Raw genomic sequence first — 23,464 nt, forward strand, 5'->3', positions numbered from 1 at the left:
TTTACAAAGTGATTCCAGACATGAGTTCCCAGAGGGAAGGAAAGGCCACCCAAATAATGGCTGATTAATTTGCCCTTTGGCTTTGATAGCGTTTTCAGTACATTTCCAAATCTCTCGCTGACAAAGAAGAAAGTGCAAAGTAATTTCGTTAGTCCTTTGTTCTGTTTTACAAATATTATAATATATATATATTTATATACCATTTATATAAATAGCTTTATATCTCTTCTTAATAGATAGTTTTCTATGGAGAGGAAGCCAACTCTCACCCTCCTTCCTCCCTGCTTTCCTTGACACCTTTACAGACATCGTGCCTAGAAGGAACCATCTTGTCCCACAAAAGCTTGACTCCTCAATAGAGCCAGGTGCCCCCCCCCCCACACACACACATACTGCCTATAAGGCACCGTCTTGGCACAGCAGCTAACACCCCCCCCCACCCCTGATCCCCATGGCGCTTCAGCCCAGAAGGCCTCCGGAGAGAGAAAGCATTGGCCTCCCCCCCACCCCCCCCCGCTGAAACCTCCCCCTCCCCCTTGAGCAGGAGAGCCCTGATGCCTCAGAGGGAGGATTCTGCATCCTGCTCCTGGGCTGGCCACACCGCTGCACCTCTTCCACAAGCACGCCCAGTGGCGCTGAGAGCATGGCACACTCCTGCGGCCCCCCAGCAGCCCCCGCCCGGGGGCCACAGAGCTCTCAGAGGCTGAGGGCCCACGGATGGCCCCCTCCCTGTGGCCAGCTTTTGCTGGAAGTCTCTTCTATGTTATTAAGGCTACACTTGTTTTAAAAAATCCAGTGTTAGTTTTCCCCAGATGCAAAGAGGCCGTTTCTTCGCCTTGGACAGGCCCTAGGGATTTGTTGGCCGGCCTTCACAAGGGTGCACCAAGGCTTCTCCCACTTGTCCTCTGTCCCCATCTCCCCAAATCATCCATGTGCTCAAGGGGGTGGGGGTGGGAAGACAGGGTGGGCGGGGAAGGGGGCTGCGTTTCCCGTTGGCTCTGCTTTTTGATCCAGCATTTCTGATGTCAGTGTAGTACAGTAGCGGCAGCAAGAAGACGGGCAGCGACTCCGGTGTGGCTCTGTGGCCAGAGAAGCATGCCCCTTTCCTTCTGGAGCGCTGTCACGGGACGCATCGCCCAGATGTGCCGGCAGGTCGCCCACTCGCTCAGGGAAACACTGGTGCCCCACTGCCAGCCAGCCAGCCAGCCAGCCAGGGATCCTCCTTTCCTTGGGGGAAGGAAAGCACTTTTGTTTCCAGAAGGACGGCTGGTGGAGAGAGAGAGGGGGAACTGCCGCCCACGCGGGGAAGAGGCTCTCTGGCTGCCTGGGACTTGAGAAACAGAGGACATTCTACACCCCGGGGGCTTCTGCCATCCTTGCAAAACTTGTTTTAAAAATTTCCACCTCCACAGTCGACAGTGAAGGAGGGTACAGAGAAACCCATAAGTGCATCAATTGCCCCTCCAGTCCAGAGGCCCCCGGCAGTCCTCGGGGGGGGATGTATCTGGCCGCATGGTCCACCTCTGGCTTAGTTAAGAACCAAGGGGCAAAACGTGGCTATTCATGGAGGAGGCAGAAGGGTGTCTTCCCTTGGTCCAAGTGTCTTGCACAGAAAGGTCGTGCGGAGAGGAGAACTGCAGATCGCAGGGTCCACCGCGTGACTCTGCTATAGGAAAGTTTCCCCCCTTTGTGGGAGGTGCCCAGTTCAGGGGGCCTGGTGTAGTGGGGGGGGCATGGCTTCCACCTGAGCAGGGCTGGAATGCTGCAGCCATCCACTAACCACAGGCCGGGCTGGCGAGGGGAGTTTCCCATCAGATAGAGAACTTGTAGAATCCTGCCCACCCCGGAAAGACACAGTCCTGCCCGTTCGGGACACCAGGAAACCAGTTGTGGGGGACACACGGACAGCGGCTCCAGCACGGGACGCATTTGAAGATGAAGACGCTGAAGCAAATGTTTCCAAACAATGGTGCAAGATTTTTGTGCTGGAGCAGGCTGAGAGCTACTTGCTGGCTGTGTCCTTAGGGGGGAATTAATGGTCCGAGAGAAGGAGAGATCCCTCCCTGCCCCCTGGGAGGGGGCTGGGATGGGTTGGAAGAGAAGACAATACGGAGGGAGGTACTAGAGATGTTAAAAGGATCCAAGGGGGACAGCTGTCCTGGAAAGTTCTCAGGACCCTCAAACATTACTGATCCGGACGCTTAGAGGGCTGCTCTCCCTCTCGGCCTTCTCCCGAAAGGATTCTTCCAGCTTCAGTTTTTCAGGATCTCCATATCTTACGGTCTCATGGAGGCAGCAAGGTGGTGCAACTTTGACCACCTGCTCAAAGAGACTGAAATCCGCCACGTACTTCCCACTGGCAGACAGAGAGATGACCGGGGTGAATTCGTAGCCCCAAAGGATCTCTTCGGGGAGGTAGGAGGTCCGCACCTGGCAGGTGGCGCTGGTGGATTCCACGGTGCCACTGAGAATGACCACCAGCTCAAAGTCTCCCTCGCCCGTGCGCAGAGCCATGTCCCGGAAGGGGCTTCTGTCGTCCACCACGTGGTAGAACGTGAGGGGCAGGATGAGGAAGGGGCTGTCTGAGGAGGTGTCCACCTGAAAGTCCACGTTCACCTGGTTGAGTCGGACGTTCTCTCCTTCTTTGGTGAGGTGGGTCTGGAGGAGCTTGCCCGTGACCTGGCAGCCGATGAGCAGGCTCTTGCGCATGTTGGCCACCCGGATCATCAGGCACGTCTTGCCATTGTGCTGTGCCACAACCGCGTTCTGGCTGAACTTGATGGTCTCCGCCCTCTTCTTGGGCCGGGCGATCTTGGCCAGGAAGGTGCCCGTGATGAAGATCTCCATGATGGTCGTCAGGACCAGCTGACTGATGAGGAGGACAATGGCGAGCGGACACTCTTCGCTGATGTAGCGGAAGCCGTAGCCAATGGTGGTCTGGGACTCCAGGGAGAACAGGAAGGCCCCGGTCAGCGTGTGGACTTGCATGACGCATGGCGTGTGGTTGGCGGGAGGGTCAAACTCCAGCAGGTCTCCGTGCAGCACAGCCACAAGGTACCAGATGACGCCAAAGACGAACCAGGTCCCCGCAAAGGAGGCCGAGAACAGGATCAGCTTGTAGCGCCACTGCATGTCGATGAAGGTGGTCCACAGGTCCTTCAGGTAGAGGAACCGCTTGTCTGCGATGTGCTCCATCCTCACGTTGCTCCGCCCATCCTTCGTCATCACACGCCTCTTGCGGAGGGCGGCGGCTATCAGGGGGCGGCTGTCCGTCTGCGTCGTCTGGCTGTAGTAGACTTTGGTGGCCGAAGTCATCTGCGGGAGGGAACAAAAGAAGGCGGGGGGGGGGGATAAGAACAGGATAATGCCAGAAGAAGACCCCTGCTGGGTCAGGCCAACAGTACGCCTAGTCCAGCCTCCTGCCCCACTCAGGGGCCAGCCAGTTCCTCTGGAGGGCCAGCAATGGACAGAGAGATGCCCTCTGACTTAATTTCCTGCCCTCCTTTTTAAGCAATGATTTTTTTTAATGAAAACATCTCCATAGATGCAAAGTGCAACATGGGATGGTTCTAAGCCCCTCAACCAACCTGGTATGACTCCATTCCACTCTCCGCCCACCATATAATTATTTCCTGCCAGTCCCCCCTTCTGCATTTTCATCTGCCTACCCTGGCTGGGAACTTAGACTCCTAGAATGAGGGGGAGCTCCCCACCTCCTCAGGCAGCCCCTTCCACTGCTGAACTAGACCCATAGAATCCTTGAGTGGGAAGGGTCCATGCAGGCCATCCAGTCCCACCCCCTGCTCAGTGGAGGATGAGCCTCCAGCATCCAGGAGAAGGATCTGTCCAGCCGCTGCCTGAAGACGGCCAGTGAGGGGGAGCTCCCCACCTCCTCAGGCAGCCCCTTCCACTGCTGAACTAGACTCCTAGAATCCCAGAGTGGGAAGGGGCCATGCAGGCCATCCAGTCCCACCCTCTGCTCAGTGCAGGATCAGCCTCCAGCATCCAGGAGAAGGATCTGTCCAGCCGCTGCTTGAAGACGGCCAGTGAGGGGGAGCTCCCCACCTCCTCAGGCAGCCCCTTCCACTGCTGAACTAGACCCATAGAATCCTAGAGTGGGAAGGGTCCATGCAGGCCATCTAGTCCACCCCCTGCTCAGTGCAGGATCAGCCTCCAGCATCCAGGAGAAGGATCTGCCCAGCCGCTGCTTGGAGACGGCCAGTGAGGGGGAGCTCCCCACCTCCTCAGGCAGCCCCTTCCACTGCTGAACTAGACTCCCAGAATCCTAGAGTGGGAAGGGGCCATCGCAATCCTGCAGGCCTGAAGACGCTGCTCTTCTACCAGGCCTGTGGTTGAGTCTAGGACAGCTGAATCTGTGGACTTCCTGCCTCTCCACTTCTTTCAGGTCCCTTCCCTCTTGTTGGCTGAGCATCTGTTCCCAGCTGACAGCCCATCTTGCAGGCCAGAATTAAGATGGCAGAAGTTGTGTGGTGTGTGTTTGGGTGGTAAATTTTAATTTTTAGGATATTTTCCATTTGTCTATGAATGTTTTAATCAATACTGTGAACCACCCAGGGCATGCTTGTGGAGACTGGCAGTCTATAAATCAAATAATAAATAAATATTGTTATATTTTTATGGCAATAAACATTAAAGCTTTAGCTGTAGTGTATATAAAAACAAATGGTTTTATCATACACCCTGTTTAAACTTAGTGGAAACATCCAGAGGAAAGGGCAGAAGAAAGGAGCCTGTTTCTTTTGTGTGTTCCAGCAGATGGCAGGAGAGGTCTGGGCATGAGGAGGGACCTCCCAGTACATCTAAGAACCTAGAGAAACCATGTTGGGTCAGGCCAGTGCCCTCTCCAGACCAGCATTGTGTGTCACAAAGCCAAGGGCCATCAGGAGGTCTGCTAGCAGGGCCAGTAATCTAGAAGCCCCCCAATCCTTGCCCCCCCCCCAAGCACCAAGAAGGCAGAGAATCTCAGCCCAGACAGAAGCACACCTGAGAGCCCCTGTTGGTTCAGGCCAGTGGCCCTTCCAGTCGAGCATTCTGTGTCAGTCGCCTTCCCTTTCCTCTTCCCACAACAGACACCCTGTGAGGGAGGGGAGGCTGAGAGAGCCCTGAGATTCCTGAAGAAGAAGAAGAAGAGTTGGTTCTTATAGGCCCCTTTTCTCTACCCGAAGGAGGCTCAGAGCGGCTTCCAGTCGCCTTCCCTTTCCTCTCCCCACAACAGACACCCTGTGAGGGAGGGGAGGCTGAGAGAGCCCTGAGATTACTGAAGAAGAAGAAGAGTTGGTTCTTATATGCCGCTTTTCTCTACCCGAAGGAGGCTCAAAGTGGCTTCCAGTCGCCTTCCCATTCCTCTCCCCACAACAGACACCCTGTGAGGGAGGGGAGGCTGAGAGAGCCCTGAGATTCCTGAAGAAGAAGAAGAGTTGGTTCTTATAGGCCCCTTTTCTCTACCCGAAGGAGTCTCAAAGTGGCTTCCAGTCGCCTTCCCATTCCTCTCCCCACAACAGACACCCTGTGAGGGAGGGGAGGCTGAGAGAGCCCTGAGATTCCTGAAGAAGAAGAAGAAGAAGAGTTGGTTCTTATAGGCCCCTTTTCTCTACCCGAAGGAGGCTCAAAGGGGCTTAGTTACCTTCCCTTTCCTCTCCCCACAACAGACACCCTGTGAGGGATGGGAGGCTGAGAGAGCCCTAAGATTACTGAAGAAGAAGAAGAAGAAGAAGAAGAAGAAGAAGAAGAAGAAGAAGAAGAAGAAGAAGAAGAAGAAGAAGAAGAAGAAGAAGAAGAAGAAGAAGAAGAAGAAGAAGAAGAAGAAGAGTTGGTTCTCATATGCCGCTTTTCTCTGCCCAAAGGAATTTAAAAGCGGCTTCCATTTGCCTCCCCTTTCCTCTCCCCACAACAGCCACCCTGTGGAGTGGGTGAGGCTGGGAGAGCCCTGATATCACTGCTTGGTCAGAACAGCTCTATCAGTGCTGTGGGGAGCCCAGGGTCACCCAGCTGGCTGCCTGTGGAGGAGGAAGGGGGAACCCAGCCCGGCTCCTAACCGCTCCACCAAGCTGGCTCTCAATAACGCAGCACAGTTTAAAATCAGTTTCAAAACCTTAATATGCCATTTTCCAGGCCCAGGGTATCTCTCACGCCCCCCTGCAATGCTCCCACTAGGGTTCTGCTGGGCTACCCAAGAGCCCCTGATTATAGTTGCCAACTCCAGGTTGAGAAGCCCCTGGAGATTTGGGGAGTGGAGCTTGGGGAGGACGAGGGTTGTTGAAGGGTGGGAGGGGACGTGCCACAGAGCCTGCCTCCCAGAGCGGCCCTTTTCTCTGTCCCCTCGAACGTTTGGAGATCAGCTGTCCTTCTTGGAAATCTCCAGGCCTCCCCTGGAGGCTGGCAACCCTGGCCCCATTCCCCTGCTTGACTTCTGGATCCCAGAATGGGTGAATGTGGCGGAAGAACCAAGCCCAAAACATCCGGCCAAAGTTGGCAGGGATGGCCGGGCAGAAGAGACGCCAGCCTGTGCCTCCCGTGTGCCCGGCCGGACGTCCCTGGCCCTGGCCAAGCCTCCCCCACCCTCTCCCCCTTCACAGAGCCCGTCAATCAGGAGGGGGATGAAAGCAGGCCGACCCCCCCCCATGTTCCCGGAGAGGCACTGCCCCTTCTCTGCCCCGCCGTCCCCTGGAGCCTCAGCCGGAAAACAAACCCATCATGGACAAGAAAGGCCCTTTTCATCCGGACCTGTCAATGTTTGGAAAGGTCTTGTGGAAGCCGCAGTCCCCCCAAGACCGCCGGCCCCTGCGGGGGGTGGCTGGGAGGGGGAGGGGGCTTGGCTGTCCTCCCCTGGGGGGCCTCTGGCCACTTGACGCAAAGAGGGCACCCTGTCCCTTGCCCAGATTGAAGCCTGAGTTGGCACCGAAATTTCCTCTTGGCTGGCTTGGTGTCGCCAGGTCTCTCCTCAGGGTCACTTGGGCTTGGGCAAGGGGACTCCCCCTTCAGTCCAGATGCTGCCAAAGAAGGTCCCCGGCCAGCCTTGGCCTCCTCAGTGACCCCAAGGGCTGGACTGCAGCTGGCCCACGTCCATGCCAAGGCTCCTCCTCCAGCCCTCCCCCCCCCCCAGCTGGCTTCCCAGAAGCTCCCTTGGGGAACAACCAGGCAGGGCCCCAGAGAACCTCAGCTGGCTGCCCCACAAAAGCTTGGCCCCCTTCCTCCAGCACCTGACTCCCCCCCCCACACACACACACACAACACCCCGGCAGCAGATTCTGAGGTCCTCTGAGGACAGCCATGAAAACTTCACCCAAGCCCAGACTGGTCTGGAGGGGGGAGGGGGTGAAGGCAAGGCTGTGGGAACAATCTCTGCCCCACCCTTTGTGCCCTTTGTGCCGTCCAAGCCGGGCTATTCCTCCTCCCCCTCCTCCCCTGGGCTGGGTGCTGCTGCGATTCGCCTTGGCAAGGGGCTGCCCCCTGGCCACTTGTGGGGCACCTCCCTCTGCCTTTGCTGCAGCGGCCCCTCGCCTGCTGCTGGTCCGGCCTTGGCTGTTGGGGGGCCTGAGAGGCCCTGGCCCAATGGGGATGCCAACTCTGGGTCTGGGGCTACTGGAGGGAGGCGCCCGGGAGGGGCGGGGGCGGGGCAGGGCAGGGCACTACGTCAGCCTACAGCCCACCTTCCACCTTCCAGCACGGCCATTTTCTCCTGGGAAGGGGAATCATGCGTGACTCCACGAGAGCTCCACCCTCTCCTGGTGGTTGGCAACCCTACAGCCTGGGCTGGCTCCGGGGGCCCATGCCAAGGCCTGCCAGGCCCCTGCGGGGTACTATGGACCAAGCCCCTTACCGAGGGGGCCTGCCGGGGCACAGAAGTGGGAGGGGGTGGCGGTGCCTTCCCTGGGGGGGTCCTGGCCTGAGAGCCCATCCTGCCTTCCACGGGGCACCACGTGGGGATGCTGGGACCTTGCTGCCCCCCGTCCCAGCCAGCCTCTTGCCAGGGGCCCCCAGCTAGCTCCAAAGCCCTGGCAGGAGAGCCGGCCGCTCTGCTGCGGCGTGTCCAAAATCGGTGCTGACCATCTGCCTTGGCAGCTGCCACACAGGAGAGCTTGTTCCAGGGAGCCTCACGCCCAGAAAGGCCTCCACGCCAGGGCTTTTATGGCAGCGACCGGGGCAGGAGGCGGGAAGGTGCTTCAGAAGGAGACGAGAGCCCGGAGAGAACTGCTCAGTCAGAACAGCTTTCTCAGTGCTGAGCCCAAGGTCACCCAGCTGGCTGCATGTGGGGGAGGAGGAGCGGGGAATCAAGCACAGCTGGCCAGATTAGAAGAGTTGGTCCTTATATGCCGCTTTTCTCCACCCTAAGAAGTCTCCAAGCGGCTTCCAGTCGCCTTCCCTTTCCTCTCCCCAAACAGACACCCTGTAAGGGAGGTGGAGGTGAGAGAGCCCTGAGATTACTGAAGAAGAAGAAGAAGTTGGTTCTTATATGCCGCTTTTCTCTACCCGAAGGAGTCTCAAAGCGGTTTACAGTCGCCTTCCCTTTCCTCTTCCCATAACAGACACCCTGTAAGGGAGGTGGAATCATAGAATCATAGAATCCTAGAGTGGGAAGGGGCCATACAGGCCATCTAGTCCAACCCCCTGCTCAACGCAGGATCAGCCCAAAGCATCCTAAAGCAGGAGCTGAGAGAGCCCTGAGATTACTGAAGAAGAAGAAGAGTTGGTTCTTATATGCCACTTTTCTCTACCCGAAGGAGGCTCAAAGCGGCTTCCAGTTGCCTTCCCTTTCCTCTCCCCACAACAGACACCCTGTGAGGTGGGTGAGGCTGAGAAAGCCCTGAGATTACTGAAGAAAAAGAAGAGTTGGTTCTTATATGCCACTTTTCTCTACCCAAAAGAGTCTCAGAGCGGCTTCCAATCGCCTTCCCTTTCCTCTCCCCACAACAGACCCCCTGGGAGGGAGGGGAGGCTGGGAGAGCCCTGAGATTACTGAAGAAGAAGAAGAGTTGGTTCTTATATGCCACTTTTCTCTACCCGAAGGAGGCTCAAAGCGGCTTCCAGTCGCCTTCCCTTTTTCTCCCCACAACAGACACCCTGTGAGGTGGGTGAGGCTGAGAGAGCCCTGAGATTACTGAAGAAGAAGAAGAGTTCGTTCTTATGTGCCGCTTTTCTCTACCCGAAGGAGGCTCAAAGGAGCTTCCAGTCGCCTTCCCTTCCTCTCCCCACAACAGACACCCTGTGAGGGAGGAGAGGCTGAGAGAGCCCTGAGATTACTGAAGAAGAAGAAGAAGGGTTGGTTCTTATATGCCGCTTTTCCCTACCCGAAGGAGTCTCAAAGCGGCTTCCAATCGCTTTCCCTTTCCTCTCCCCATAACGGACACCCTGTGAGGGAGGGGAGGCTGAGAGAGACCTGAACAGAACAGCTGTGGCAAGCCCAAGGTCACCCAGCTGGCTGCATGTGGAGGAGGAGGAGGAGGAGGAAGGGGGGAATCAAACCCAGCTCGCCAGAGTAGAAGTTCGCACTCCTCCCCAGGACATGAAGTTTGCTCCAGAGGAACTGATCTCTGTCCTCTGGAAGGCAGTCATGATTTTAGGAGACTCCCAGACTCTTCCTGGAGGTTGGCAGCTCTGCATAAGAGCAGGGGATATCTGAAGGGTCCCTTGTGGCCAAGGTGTGATGGGGGGGCACTCAGATCTCCCCCACTGCCCTTCCCTCTGCCACCTGTTGCATCTGGCTGTGGAGCCCAGCACTGGCACCAGCCCCCCCCCCCCCCGGCCTCCCTTGCCCTGCCCCCTCCTTGGCCGGCCGCTGCAGTCACTGATTAACCAGTCCTGGGCGGCCAGGTGACCTTTCCTAGGGCTCAGGGCTGCCTCTGCCAGGAGGTGCCCCCAAGCAGGTGGACAGGCAGGAGGGGGCTGCCCTGTGCGGGGAGGGGGGAGGCAGCAATAGCCGCTGCGTCCCCCGAGAGCCCAGATGCGAGGTGAGGCAGCAGAGGGAGAAACTCTGGCTGAGCCTCCGCAATCCCAGGGCCGGACAAAGGCTGCTTTGTGGATCAGCTTTCTCACCTGGAGCCCCTGGGCAGAGAAGATCTCTGGATGCCACAGGAAACAGATACGGGAGAAGGAGGCCGCTGGGAGGGCCCAGGGCTTGGATCGAGGGGGGGGAGCAAAGAGGGCTGCACAGAGGGTGCGATCCAGGAATGGCCCAGAACCACGGGGGGGGGGTCAGGGTGCGAAGGAAGGAAGGAAGGAAGGAAGGAAGGAAGGAAGGAAGGAAGGAAGGAAGGAAGGAAGGAAGGAAGGAAGGAAGGAAGGAAGGAAGGAAGGAAGGAAGGAGAGGGCCAACGTCCACAGAAGAAATCCACCTCAGAAGTGCCCAGATGGAGGCGAAATCCAGGTCAAGGGGGAACAGATCCTGGCTCCCTCCAGGGCCATGCTCAGGTGGCAAACCCCAGCAATCCCCGTAGCTCTTGGAGGAGACCCCCTCCTTCATGGGAGGCAAGTCGAAATCCCTCAGATCCCCCCCCCCCCCGTTCAAGAGGGCTGCATGTAAATTGCTCTGGATTTAAGACTTGCCCCAGTGACTGGCTTCCTTTATAGCCCCCCCCCTCTTTCTGCTCAGTGAGGACCAAGCTCACCTCATGCCCCTCCTCTGTTAATTCTCCCACCTGCCCCGCAGTGAGGGAGGTCAAGCAGGGAGCGAGTGAGGCCCCAGTTCCCTGGCAGGGAGGGGTTTTGAGCCTGGCTCTCACGCAGGGCCGCACTCTGACACTCTAGCAGCTACACCACATCAGCTTATCACTGAGTGGACGGATACAGCCCACCCCCACCCCCACCCCGGCCAGGCTCTCGCTGTGGCTCGGCCAGCCTGGAGACCTCTGCCCTTATCCAGATGGGAAGGCCTCCAGTTCTCACCACCAGCCGTGGGCTCAGGTTCTCCCCCTGCCCCGCCCCACGCTGCCGAACGAAGGCTGGATGAAAGGGTTTCCCAGTCCCCAGATCTCCTTGGCCGGAACAATCGCGGCTCTTCTTGATCCTCCCGATAAATGCAGAAGACCAAGTTCGTCGGGGCCATCTTCCCATGGAACGTGGCCTCCCCAGGGGAGGGCGTTATCTCTTCTGGAAGGGTTGGGGGGGCGCATCCTGAACTGCCCCCCCCCCAAGCCAGCCCCATCGCTCTGCTGAGAGGTCAGGGCCAAACAGCACTGTCCAGGCCACCAGCGGTCGGGGCCGTTACGGGCCCCAGTGTGGCTTCTGGCCCTCCTTGCAGGGCACAGGTTGGCCTCGTCTTGAGAGCTAAGCAGAACCGGCCCTGAATAGCACTTGGATGGGAGACCCCCCCCCCAAAGAAGTCCAGGACTGTTGTGCAGAGACAAGCTGTGGAAAACACCCACACACATACACACAACCTCACCCTGGCGTGTGTGTCTTTTGCCATGACCCAGATGGCCCATTTGAACAGACAGGATCAGCCTTCTACAGAAGTCTGGGGCCACCACACAGAGGCAGCCGACACCAAACTATGCATGTCCCTCGCCTTGGACACCTGGGGGGGGGGGTCCCCTTCAACTGTCTGCCACTTTCTGCTACCACTGAGCATTTTGTTGTTGTTGTTAGGTGCGAAGTCGTGTCCGACCCATCGCAACCCCAACGACAATGATCCTCCAGGCCTTCCTGTCCTCTACCATTCCCCGGAGTCCATTTATGATTTATTTACTGAGTATTTATGCCCCCACAAAACCACAAAAGCCATAGTGCATAGAAACTGCAAGCAAACATCAATGCATGAGGAGCTACAAGTCTACTAAGCATTCAGACCGGCGAGGGTAAGCGTGACCCAAACCTGCAGGCCTCCAGGTCGAAAGCCTGGCTCTCCTCAGGAACCCTCTGCCTGCAGCTGGGGAGAAATGGCACCGGAGACAGAGGTATCCCGGAGGACTTGGCCCTTGGCCCTCGGCCCCCGGCACCTTTGCTTTCTAGCTCTTTGCCAAGGGGAAATGGAAATGCCGCAGGGCCCAGACACCAGCCCCGTGAGCCTGGTAGAGCAGGCTCCACAGAGGGACACCTTTGGACCAGGGATGGGGCTTCTCCGCCCTTGATAGACTGGTGAGTTTGTGCAGAATAGAGATTTCACCATCCCTGAAGCCTCAGGAGGAGCTCCGATTCCCCCACATGCACAATTCAAGAGGGGGGGAGTCTTGCAGTCATTATACATTAACCCCCTGAACTTTGACTTGCATTAATCTGGCACAAGACAGAGACTCAGGTCTGCCTTTCTTTCTCCCCCTGCACATGACTTTCTCCAGCTACTAGATTTCTAATTGGGTCCTACGCTGCTCACATTTCTTGCTCTAGGGAAGCAGAACAGTTCCTTGTGATCCAGCTCAGACATAGGAAAATTGGATACGCTCTACTGGATCAGACCAGGGAGGGTCTATACAGCCCAGCCTTCCCTCTCCCCCAGGGGCCAGCCAGTTCCTCTGCAGGGCCAGCCACAGGGCAGAGAGGCCGAGGCCTTCCCCTGAGAAGACCCTCAGAAGAGCCCTGCTGGATCAGACCAGGGAGGGTCTATACAGCCCAGCCTTCCCTCTCCCCCAGGGGCCAGCCAGTTCCTCTGCAGGGCCAGCCACAGGGCAGAGAGGCCGAGGCCTTCCCCTGAGAAGACCCTCAGAAGAGCCCTGCTGGGTCAGGCCAGGGAGGGTCCCTCCAGTCCAGCCTCCCGTCTCACCCAGGGGCCAGCCAGTTCCTCTGCAGGGCCAGCCACAGGGCAGAGAGGCCGAGTCCTTCCCCTGAGAAGACCCTCAGAAGAGCCCTGCTGGGTCAGGCCAGGGAGGGTCCCTTCAGTCCAGCCTCCCATCTCTCCCAGGGGCCAGCCGGTTCCTCTGCAGGGCCAGCCACAGGGCAGAGAGGCCGAGGCCTTCCCCTGAGAAGACCCTCAGGAGAGCCCTGCTGGGTCAGGCCAGGGAGGGTCCCTCCAGTCCAGCCTCCCGTCTCACCCAGGGGCCAGCCAGTTCCTCTGCAGGGCCAGCCACAGGGCAGAGAGGCCGAGGCCTTCCCCTGAGAAGACCCTCAGAAGAGCCCTGCTGGGTCAGGCCAGGGAGGGTCCCTCCAGTCCAGCCTCCCGTCTCACCCAGGGGCCAGCCAGTTCCTCTGCAGGGCCAGCCACAGGGCAGAGAGGCCGAGTCCTTCCCCTGAGAAGACCCTCAGGAGAGCCCTGCTGGGTCAGGCCAGGGAGGGTCCCTCCAGTCCAGCCTCCCGTCTCACCCAGGGGCCAGCCAGTTCCTCTGCAGGGCCAGACACAGGGCAGAGAGGCCGAGGCCTTCCCCTGAGAAGACCCTCAGAAGAGCCCTGCTGGGTCAGGCCAGGGAGGGTCCCTCCAGTTCAGCCTCCCATCTCTCCCAGGGGCCAGCCGGTTCCTCTGCAGGGCCAGCCACAGGGCAGGGAGGCCGAGGCCTTCCCCTGATGTTTCCTCCCGGCTCTGGGATTCAGAGGTTTCTTCTCTCTGTCCCGTTCTCTTAAGCTCAACCAACACATGAAGCTGCCTCAAAACTGGATCAGACGGTAGATCAGTCAAGGTCAGGCTGGCCGCTGCTCTCCGGGGTCTCAGGCAGGGGTCTTTCATGCCACTTTCCGCCTGGTCCTTTAAGTGGAGATTCCAGGGTTTGAGCCTGGGAGTTCTGCATGCCAAGCAGAGGCTCTGCCAATGAGTCAGGGTCCCTCCCGGATCTGTATGGAAGCCAATGTTTATTTTTTTATTTCCAACGGCTTGGCTCCTGGCCAGTGATCAGTCTCTCATGCCTTTGAGGCCCTGGGGCTGCCTGGAGAGGTCTCTGCCTGTGGCTCCCCATTCACTGCCATGGCTTCCTTCCAGGAATTCTGGGAGCTGTAGTCTGAGGAGTGGGCAGGCTGGCTGGAGAGCAGTGCCTTCCTCTCTGAACCGCCTTCCACGTTTCTTGGTGGGGTACGGCAAGAGAGAGGAACCACACCTGCAGGAGCCTTCCTGGCCCAAGGTTCTGTCAAGGCCAGCTGGCCAGCCCATAGCTGCCCTCTACGCCCTCGCCCAAAGAGCCAGACCTGCCAGCTGCTGCGGCATGAGCAGGAGGCAGCTTCCTACCCTGCGGCAAGCATGGTTAAAGTGTAACCCTGAGACACTTTACAAGATTAGCCTGCAAATCGGTTCCTACCTCCAGGGCAACAGGGCAGAATCTGGAACAAGAGTCAGCTTGTTAGAACCTGTGTCCCGCCTGGGGGGACTGGGCTTGGGCACGGCGGGCGTGTGAGGAGCGGAGAGGCACAACCCCCGCAATGGCCGTTGTGTGGGCCCCGCCAGAGGAGGGATCTCACGTGGGAGGGGGCTTCTCGTGCACTGGAACTGGATCGAGGGGAGGGCCCCCAGTTCTCAGCCAAGGTTTTCGCCTGCTGTGCACAGAGGTTGCTGCTTCCTGGACTTTGCACCCCTGCCCAATGCCCCCTTCCGAAAGGACCCCTGCTTTGTGGGGATCCTCCAGGCCGGTCAGCAGCCCCCGGTGATCTCCAGCCAACGCCAACCAGGGCGGCAGAAAATGGAACCACAGCGGAGTCTGCAGCTGAAGTGAGAACAGAGCGTCCGCCTGGGCCGTCCCGCTTCTGGCAAGAGAAGGCAGGCGTTTGGTGCAGGGGGACCCCAACAGACGCAGCGGGCTGGAGCAGGGATGTGTGACCCAAATGCCATGCTGGGATATCCGGAAGGGGACTGAAAACCCATCAGCCAATATCCTGGGGGCCCTGGATAAGTCGATGGCCTCATTGGGAATCCTGGGCCTTTGTTTGTTTGTTTGTTTGTTTACAATGACATACAGTTCTGGTCACCACACTGCTAAAGGGATTGGGGAAGTAGCAGAAACAGGAAAGGGAAATGACCTTGGAAGGAAGGAAGGAAGGAAGGAAGGAAGGAAGGAAGGAAGGAAGGAAGGAAGGAAGGAAGGAAGGAAATAGAGAAAGAGGAAGGAAGGAAGGAAGGAAGGAAGGAAGGAAGGAAGGAAGGAAGGAAGGAAGGAAGGAAGGAAATAGAGAAAGAGGAAGGAAGGAAGGAAATAGAGAAAGAGGAAGGAAGGAAGGAAGGAAGGAAGGAAGGAAGGAAGGAAGGAAGGAAGGAAGGAAGGAAGGAAGGAAGGAAGGAAGGAAGGAAGGAAGGAAGGAAGGAAGGTCAGAGAGAGGCTGACAAAATTGGGCCTGGGATACAGCAGAAATAAGTTGTTGTCAATGGTGTTTCATCAGACTGGAGAGAGGTGAGTAGCGGGGTACCTCAGGGCTCGGTGCTCGGCCCGGTACTTTTTAACATATTTATTAATGATCTAGATGAGGGGGTGGAGGGACTACTCATCAAGTTTGCAGATGACACCAAATTGGGAGGACTGGCAAATACTCCGGAAGATAGAGACAGAGTTCAACGAGATCTGAACACAATGGAAAAATGGGTAAATGAGAACAAGATGCAATTTAATAAAGATAAATGTAAAGTTCTGCATCTGGGTCAGAAAAATGAAGATGATCTGGGGCCAAGGGACCAAGCCCTATGAAGATAGGTTGAGGGACCTGGGAATGTTCAGCCTGGAGAAAAGGAGGTTGAGAGGGGACATGATAGCCCTCTTTAAGTATTTGAAAGGTTGTCACTTGGAGGAGGGCAGGATGCTGTTCCCATTGGCTGCAGAGGAAAGGACACGCAGTAATGGGTTTAAACTACAAGTACAACGATATAGGCTAGATATCAGGAAAAAAAATTCACAGTCAGAGTAGTTCAGCAGTGGAAGGGGCTGCCTAAGGAGGTGGGGAGCTCCCCCTCACTGGCAGTCTTCAAGCAAAGGTTGGATGCACACTTTTCTTGGATGCTTTAGGATGCTTTGGGCTGATCCTGCGTTGAGCAGGGGGTTGGACTAGATGGCCTGTGTGGCCCCTTCCAACTCTATGATTCTGTGATTCTATGATTCTAAGTCTTCTTCTCCCTTTCTCACATCACAAGATCTTGTGGCCAGTCCTTGAAATGAAGGAGGAGAGGCAGAAGGGACTCCTTCTCCACACGTAGGATTCCTGGCTGCAAGCACAGGCAGCTTCAAGAGGGGCCTGGATGAACATGTAGAGCAGGGGTCCCTGAGTGGCTCCGAGCCCCAAGGTCACTCTGTCAGGGGGCAGGGGTGCTCTGTCTCCTTGGTGCTGGGGGGCCTCAGAGGCTCAGCCAGTCCCCCCCCCAGATACCTGCCTCCTCTCTATTCCCCCCCCCCACACACACACACACAGCCCTTGGTCTCTTCCCTGCAGCAACCAGGCCCAAAGGGGGTCCTCCTGGGGCCAGCCCCTCCTCCAGCCAGATTTTCGTTGGCCTTGTAAGTCAGAGGAGGCAATGGGGCCAGACCCCCCCCCGCCCCATTGCCAGGCCCAGGATGGAGGGGCTTGGGGGCAGTGGAGGAGCAGGGGGGAGCAGGCAAGGCAAGGCAGCCCCCCATTGCCTCTCGGCAGACACTGGAAACCCAAAGGCTTGAGAGGGGACCGGTCCAAGCGGGGAGGGGGGGGAGGTGAAAGCATTTGACTGTTTGTGAGGGGAACGGTGCACACAGAGGCCCCATTGTTGTGCCCCCGGACAAGGCCTGAATGGAGCTTGCAGGGACACAAAAGGGCTTTGAGGGAAAGGACCTGCTTAGTATGCGCAGTGGGGAGGCAATCCACGGCCTCCCCTCGGCCTCTATCTGCCCCACTCCATCGCTGTGCTTTGCCTTTCAGGGAGGGGTGCCTGGAGGGAGAGCCCCCACACAGAGAGGAAGCAGCTGCTGCCCCCACACACCATCCTCCCTGCTGCCAGAGCGCCCAGTCTCCCCCAAGGGGTGCTCCCTGGCTAGGTCCCACCTGATGGAGGAGAGGCTTGCTTCAGAGCGCTCCCCCCACCACCTGCCCCCTATGCCTCCATCCGGGCCAAGCCGCACCGCAGGCTGGCCTGGTTCTCACCTTGCTAGAAGGGCCGTGCCCACCCAGCGGGACAGGCAGGCCAACCCTCGGGAAATGTGGGGCTTTCCTGGGGAATGTGGTCAGCACCCTCCCTCCCTCCCTCCCTCCCTCGGGTGCCAAATTTCACCTCTCCAGAATTGGGTGCAGCTAGAAATGCAAAGAAGCAAACACACACACACCCCTCGGATGGCCCCCTCCTGAGGCATTCTGCCTGGCCGTACCCCATTTGCACTTTCTCTCATTTGTGGGGGGGGGGCGAGCCCAAGGACAGTCTCTGCTGCACTCCAGGAGCCCTTTGCCAACTGCCCCCCCCCCCCGGCCAAGCCATGCCAAGAAGCAAGCCCGTTCCTCCACCAAAGAAGAGAAATGCCTTTTGGCCCTTTGTTGGGGGGGGGGGTGCAGGAGTCTTGCCAGGGGGCTCTTCTCCATCATGTCCTGGGCAAATGGGGTTGCTGTTCTGAGCCTCTCCGGGCTCACAGTCCCCCCACCCTCCACCCCCAGGCCCCTTCCTGCAGTGAAGTTGTGCCGCTAGAGGTGACCCTCCAAATGGAAAGCTCCTCTGGAGAGGGGCAGAGCTTCGCTTGACCCTTGTCTTCTGGCTTCTTCGGAAACCTGCAGGGCTTGCAACCAACAGACCGTGTGGCCAAAATGTCACAGACCGGGAGAGGAAGTCGGGGGGAAAGGGGGGACAGGGGAAACAAGGGGGCCTGGCTTTGTGGAGGAGCCTCTGCTGAACACGGAGCTTCAGTCTCCAGGGGCATCTCTGGTGAAAAGGGCCAGGCAGGAGGGGGTGGGAAGGACCCTTCTCCACCTGAGGCCCTGGAGAGCAGCTGCCGGCCTGGGTAGGACCAAAGGTCTGGTGCACTGGGAGGCAGCATCCCCTGTGAATGGGCATGGCAGCACAAGAGGCCCCTCATGCCGTTAAGGAGGCCGAAATGCTCCCCAGCTCCCCCTTCACGCCCCCAGCTGACAGTGCCGTTTGGCCAGCAGCTTCAGAGGAGGACTCCCTTGCAACTCTAGGATTCTAGGATTCTTCCATCATTTCTAATAATTATTTTCTCAGGATGTGGTACACTAAATTCAGTCTTGTAGAAGCTCCTTAATTTCATCTTGAATTTCCTGGAGATCTCATTGAATCATAGAGTCATAGATTTGGAAAAGATCTCCTGGGTCATCTAGTCAAACCCCCAGCACTATGCAGGACACTCACCACCCTCTCGCTCCTCCACTGTCACCTGCCACCCCCTTGAACCCTCACAGAATCCTAGAATCCTAGAGTGGGAAGGGACCTGCTGGGTCATCTAGTCCAACCCCCTGCTCTATGCAGGACACTCACATCCCAATCGCTCATCCACTGTCACCTGTCACCCCCTTGAGCCTTCCCAGAATCAGCCTATCCATCAGATGGCTCTCCAGCCTCTGTTTAAAAATCTCCAAAGATGGAGAACCCACCTCCTCCTGAGGAAGCCTGTTCCACTGAGAAACCCTTCTGACTGTCAGGAACTTCTTCCGGCAGTTTAGGCAGAATTTATTTTGAATTAATGTCACCCCATTGGTTCTGGTCCGTCCCTCTGGGGCAAGAGAGAACAACTCTATATGGCACAAGATGTCATAGTCCCATTGTATACGGCACTGGTCAGACCACACCTGGAGTACTGTGTGCAGTTCTGGAGGCCTCACTTCAAGAAGGACATCGATAAAATTGAAAGGGTACAGAGGAGAGCAACGAAGATGATCTGGGGCCAAGGGACCAAGCCCTATGAAGATAGGTTGAGGGACTTGGGAATGTTCAGCCTGGAGAAAAGGAGGTTGAGAGGGGACATGATAGCCCTCTTTAAGTATTTGAAAGGTTGGCACTTGGAGGAGGGCAGGATGCTGTTTCTGCTGGCTGCAGAGGAGAGGACACGCAGTAATGGGTTTAAACTTCAAGTACAACGATATAGGCTAGATATCAGGAAAAAGTTTTTCACAGTCAGAGTAGTTCAGCAGTGGAATAGGCTGCCTAAGGAGGTGGTGAGCTCCCCCTCACTGGCAGTCTTCAAGCAAAGGTTGGATACACAGTTTTCTTGGATGCTTTAGGATGCTTAGGGCTGATCCTGCGTTGAGCAGGGGGTTGGACTAGATGGCCTGTATGGCCCCTTCCAACTCTAGGATTCTAGTTCAGCAGTGGAATAGGCTGCCTAAGGAGGTGGTGAGCTCCCCCTCACTGGCAGTCTTCAAGCAAAGGTTGGATGCACACTTTTCTTGGATGCTTTAGGATGCTTTGGGCTGATCCTGCGTTGAGCAGGGGGTTGGACTAGATGGCCTGTGTGGCCCCTTCCAACTCTATGATTCTATGATTCCCTCCTTACCTCTCATGGCTCAAGGGTGGACGTTGGGGCAGGATTTGCTTCTGCTTGAGGCCAGCAGGGCTTTCTGGTGGACCCCTCACCACGAGGCCTGCCCCTCCGCTTCCTGAAGCTCCCCCCCCCCGCCTTTGCTCCCTGCCTCCCCTTTCTAATAATGCCTCTCAATAGCCGTTGATGTCACCCCAGGGGGCACCGGCTGATTTCCATGGTTTTGCTAAGCCCCCCAAGCTCCTGCAGCCCTGCCGTGTCCCCTGCAGGGAGATGAAAAGGAGCCTGCCGGTTCCCTCCCTCCACGGGCTCCTCCTCCTCCTCCGGTGGGACCCCTCCCCAAAGCAGGGAGGCCTCAAGAAGCAGCCCAGGAAACAAGGAAGGAGAAACATTCCCGTCCCCAGCAGCTCCTCCCAGCCCAGGGGCTTCCAGGCGCGCGTCTGAAGGGGGGTGCAGGTGGGTGGGTGGGAGGGGGGTCAGCAACAAGCCCGTAAAGATGCAGGTAAAGGGGGAGTTTCACGGATCCCCTGCGTCCCCAGCAAAACATATCCAAGGCTGTAGATCAATCCAGCCAGAACGCTCCCTTGAAGCCAAAACGAAGCGCTGGAGGCCGCAGGAGCAGAGGAAGGCCTGGGCAGAGAGGGGGCCCCCAGGGCCCTCGGTTGGCAAGACCGGGGCCACGCTCTTAAGGAGAGAATACGGGGAGGGGGGAGGGGTCACATCCTGAGAGCCGCCGTGGGTGGGCAGAGACTTGGCGGCAAATAGCACAGCACACACACACACACACACACACACACACACACACAAAGGTACATGGTCCCTGCTGAATATGAGAAGGGAGGGGGTTCTCAGGCACCTGCTAGAGAATTTGGAAGAGGCCGAGAGCAAGTCGCCTCTTCTTTGCACTGACAGCCCCCCCCCCCTCCTGACTCTTGTTCCTTGATTGACTCCTTCACTGGTCTCTGCAAAGGCGCCCCAAAGCAGCTGACGTTGTTTTCCTCTCCTCAGTTCTATCCTCACATCGACCCAGTGAGGTAGGCTGGGCTGTGTGTGTCAGTCTGAAGGGCACCCAGCAACCCTGCACCGCTCAATTTGGGATTCGAACCTGGGTCTCCCAGGATCCTAGTCCAGACGCTCTGCCTGCTGCCACCAGCAGTTCACCAAAGGCTCTCCCGAGCAACAGAGCCCCGGCACATCAGCACTTGGGGGGACCCCCGGAGGAGAAGGCCCACCCCCAAAGACCCCATGGTGGAGGAGCAGCTGAGCCAGTGGGGAGCCTGACCCCACGGGGGCTTCTTGGGCAACAAACCCTGGCTCATCTTCCGGGGCCACAGGATGGAGGGCCAGGTGGCAGGAGGTGCCCGAAATCTAGAGGAAGCTGTGGACAGCCATCCCAGGGAGACCCCCCCCCGCTCCCCGTCTCTCTGGACTCCCAGGAAGTGGCCTCTGTGAAAAGGGTCCGGCAGATGGGCCGGCCAGTCCTGTTCTCAGAGTTACAATCCTGCATCCGACCTCAGGATGGCCATTGGCAGGCCTATAGACACACGAGCCCCCAGCCCGACACCCCCTCCCCTCTGCGGAGCCCTCGGGCATGAGAAGCCCCCTCTGAGCTTGGCTGAGCACCTTGAGGGGCCTGGTCCTGATCCCGGACTCTGGGGCACCGATCAGCAAGGGGAACGGCCAAGGACTTTGCCCAGGGACCCAGCAGCCAAAGGGACCCAGCTCTGATCGGGGGGGGGGGAGGGGGGAGCCGCTCAGACCTGCCCCTGCCCATTGCACCTGCTGGGCGCCCCACCTTCTTTGCACCCCCCCCCCTGGGGAGGAGCAGGACATGCAGCCGGTGCAGAGGCAGTGCGGGCCAGAGTGAGGTCCCCGCCCCAGGAATGCTGGCCTGGCCAGGAGCAGCCAGGAGAGGCCCGGGGTGACCCCACACCCTGCCCCACACCTGCATCCATTCTGAGCAGGCAGCTGACCGTCCTCCCACCAGGCTGGAGCCCCACTAGGGGACCCGAGGAGGTCATCAGGGTTCGGAGGAAAAGGGCTGGAAAGGGGAACCCAGCCGACCCAGCCACAGATGAAGCTGGGGGGGGGGGCTGTTCCCCTGAAGAGAATTTCTGCTTCCTGAGACTTTGGCTGACTTCCCTGTCCTCATACAGTTTTAAATCCCCCCATTCGGGACCTATCAGTGCATGGGTGGGGGGTGCCCCCTTGGTGCTCAGTGGCCAGCAGAGCAAATGGGCAGTATCTGTAGACCGTGGTCCCTCCTAGGCGGGAAGCCTCCCGACCTGGGTCCATCCTCCCATCCCCCTCTTCAGGATTGCTCCTGTGGGCCAGACCCAGGCGGGGCCCTGTGCCGCATCTGGGGGAAGCCCCCCACCTACCCCCCATGCACAGGGCAAGGCTCCCCCCAGCTCCCACCCCAGGCTAGTCCCGTGGTCTGCCTGCCACCCCCTTACCTTGAGTCTGGAGAAGGAGGGGCAGAAGAGCAGTCCGGAGACCCCCGGAGCGGACCGCGCACAGCAGAACCGGGGCTGGCCCAGCCACAGCGGACGCCTTCCTCTCAGTGCTGGCAAACTTCCCCCCACGCCCCCCACGATTCCAGCCAAGGGTGGTGTGGATGTGGCTGGGGCTGTGGCTGTGGGACCCGGGCAGGAAGGCGCTGGGCAGCTCGTCCCACATCCCCCGAGAGAGTCTCCGATCTGGAGGGCTCGGTCCCCCCCATGGATTTATGCCTCCTCTTTTCTCTCCACCTCTTACCAAACTTGGTCCAAGTTCAAGTGAATGAAAGGATTATTTTTTAAAAGGAGGGGGTGGCAGAAGGAGGTGACGGACAGTCCTCGGGGGCCTATCAGGAGAGGCCAGCGGCCGGCACAATGGGAGAACAAGGGGGGAGGAGCAAGAGAGTGTGAAAGAACGAGGAGAAGGAGAAGAAACAGAGGGGGGGTGAAAGAAAGAAAGAAAGAAAGAAAGAAAGAAAGAAAGAAAGAAAGAAAGAAAGAAAGAAAGAAAGAAAGAAAGAAAGAAAGAAAGAAAGAAAGAAAGAAAGAAAGAAAGAAAGAAAGAAAGCAAGCCAACAGGGAAAGGTGGGAGGGGGAGGGGGAGGGGGCGGGAGGGGCTCTGAGTGTGTGGGGGGGGAAGTGAAAGTTTCAGAGGGGAGTTAATGAGGTGGAAATGAAATGGCTTGCAGGGCCCTGGGTTGGGTTTCTCCCCCAGCACTTTGTGTGCAAGGGCAGCGGCAGCCAGGGGTGGGTGGGCCGGGGTTACAGCCAAGCCCTGGGCAGGTTGAGCCCTCCGTAGAACATGACTGACGAGTCCTCCATCAGGAGCCCAAAGCTCCAAGCAGCCGCCGCGCTGCACAGACACCTGACAGGTCTGCACGAGGCCCCGGGAAGCTGGCAGGGTCTCCATTAGGGGGGAGGGCTTGGAAAGTGGCCCCTATCCAGGCCGTGCAGGTCACTCTCTCAGCAGAGGGCACCCATCAGACAAGCCCCAGGGAGCTCTGGGGAGCCTTCAGTGCACTGGGAGTATGTGGGCAAAGTAGTGGGGCTACAGCTGTTCCGCCTGCCCCACCTAGTCCACACAGTCCGTCACTGGCAAGCCCCCCAAGTTCACTGAATAGATGCAGCAGCAGCCCTGCTCTTCAAAGGGTGCAAGGAAACTAGTATTGGGGGTTAATCTTAATTGCAATTGTATTTGGTGGAGAGTAATAGTGATTGTTTTACAGGGTGTTTTAAATTGTGATAAGATGTTTTATTGTTAACCGTCACGAGCCAGCTCTAATAAATAAAAAGGAAAAAAAGAGACTCCCTTGGCTTGGAAACACGGGAAGTTCATTGCGGAATCCTCAGTCATCTACAGTTCCGGATTTGTCATTTCTGAGTAAGGTGGCTGAGCATTCAGTCGCAGAACAACTGCAGAATTTCCTGAAAGGAACATCAGCATTGACCCATTCCAATCCAACTTTCAACCTGGCCCTGAGATTAGGATAGCTCTGATCGCCCTCACAGATGACCCCTGAAGACCCCTGGATCTAGGCAGAGTGGTGTTGCTGTTCTTACTCGACTTAACAAAGGCACTCTGTGAAGTCCCCGATGGGGAATCACCCAATATGTAGCTGATAAGGGACTACAAAGAACATCCCTTAAACGCTGCAATCCTTTCTCCAG

At 57.7% G+C, this 23,464-nt stretch overlaps 2 protein-coding genes across 2 annotated transcripts in view; both read right to left on the reverse strand.

The window, feature by feature from the left end:
- The window catches only part of LOC143827844 (immunoglobulin superfamily member 8-like), a 166,467-nt gene that overhangs the window by 102,979 nt on the left and 40,024 nt on the right, over window positions 1-23,464 (reverse strand). The window lies entirely within an intron of this gene.
- LOC143827672 (ATP-sensitive inward rectifier potassium channel 10) lies at window positions 1,839-22,058 on the reverse strand. Its single transcript, XM_077317470.1, has 2 exons — window positions 21,755-22,058; window positions 1,839-3,315 (listed from the first exon to the last, which is right to left on the reverse strand). Exon 2 carries the CDS (start codon window positions 3,313-3,315, stop codon window positions 2,179-2,181), a length of 1,137 nt encoding a protein of 378 aa, XP_077173585.1. The 5' UTR covers window positions 21,755-22,058; the 3' UTR covers window positions 1,839-2,178.

The sequence above is a fragment of the Paroedura picta genome, chromosome 1 (assembly GCF_049243985.1).
Source record: "Paroedura picta isolate Pp20150507F chromosome 1, Ppicta_v3.0, whole genome shotgun sequence".
Classification (NCBI taxonomy): Eukaryota; Metazoa; Chordata; class Lepidosauria; order Squamata; family Gekkonidae; genus Paroedura; species Paroedura picta.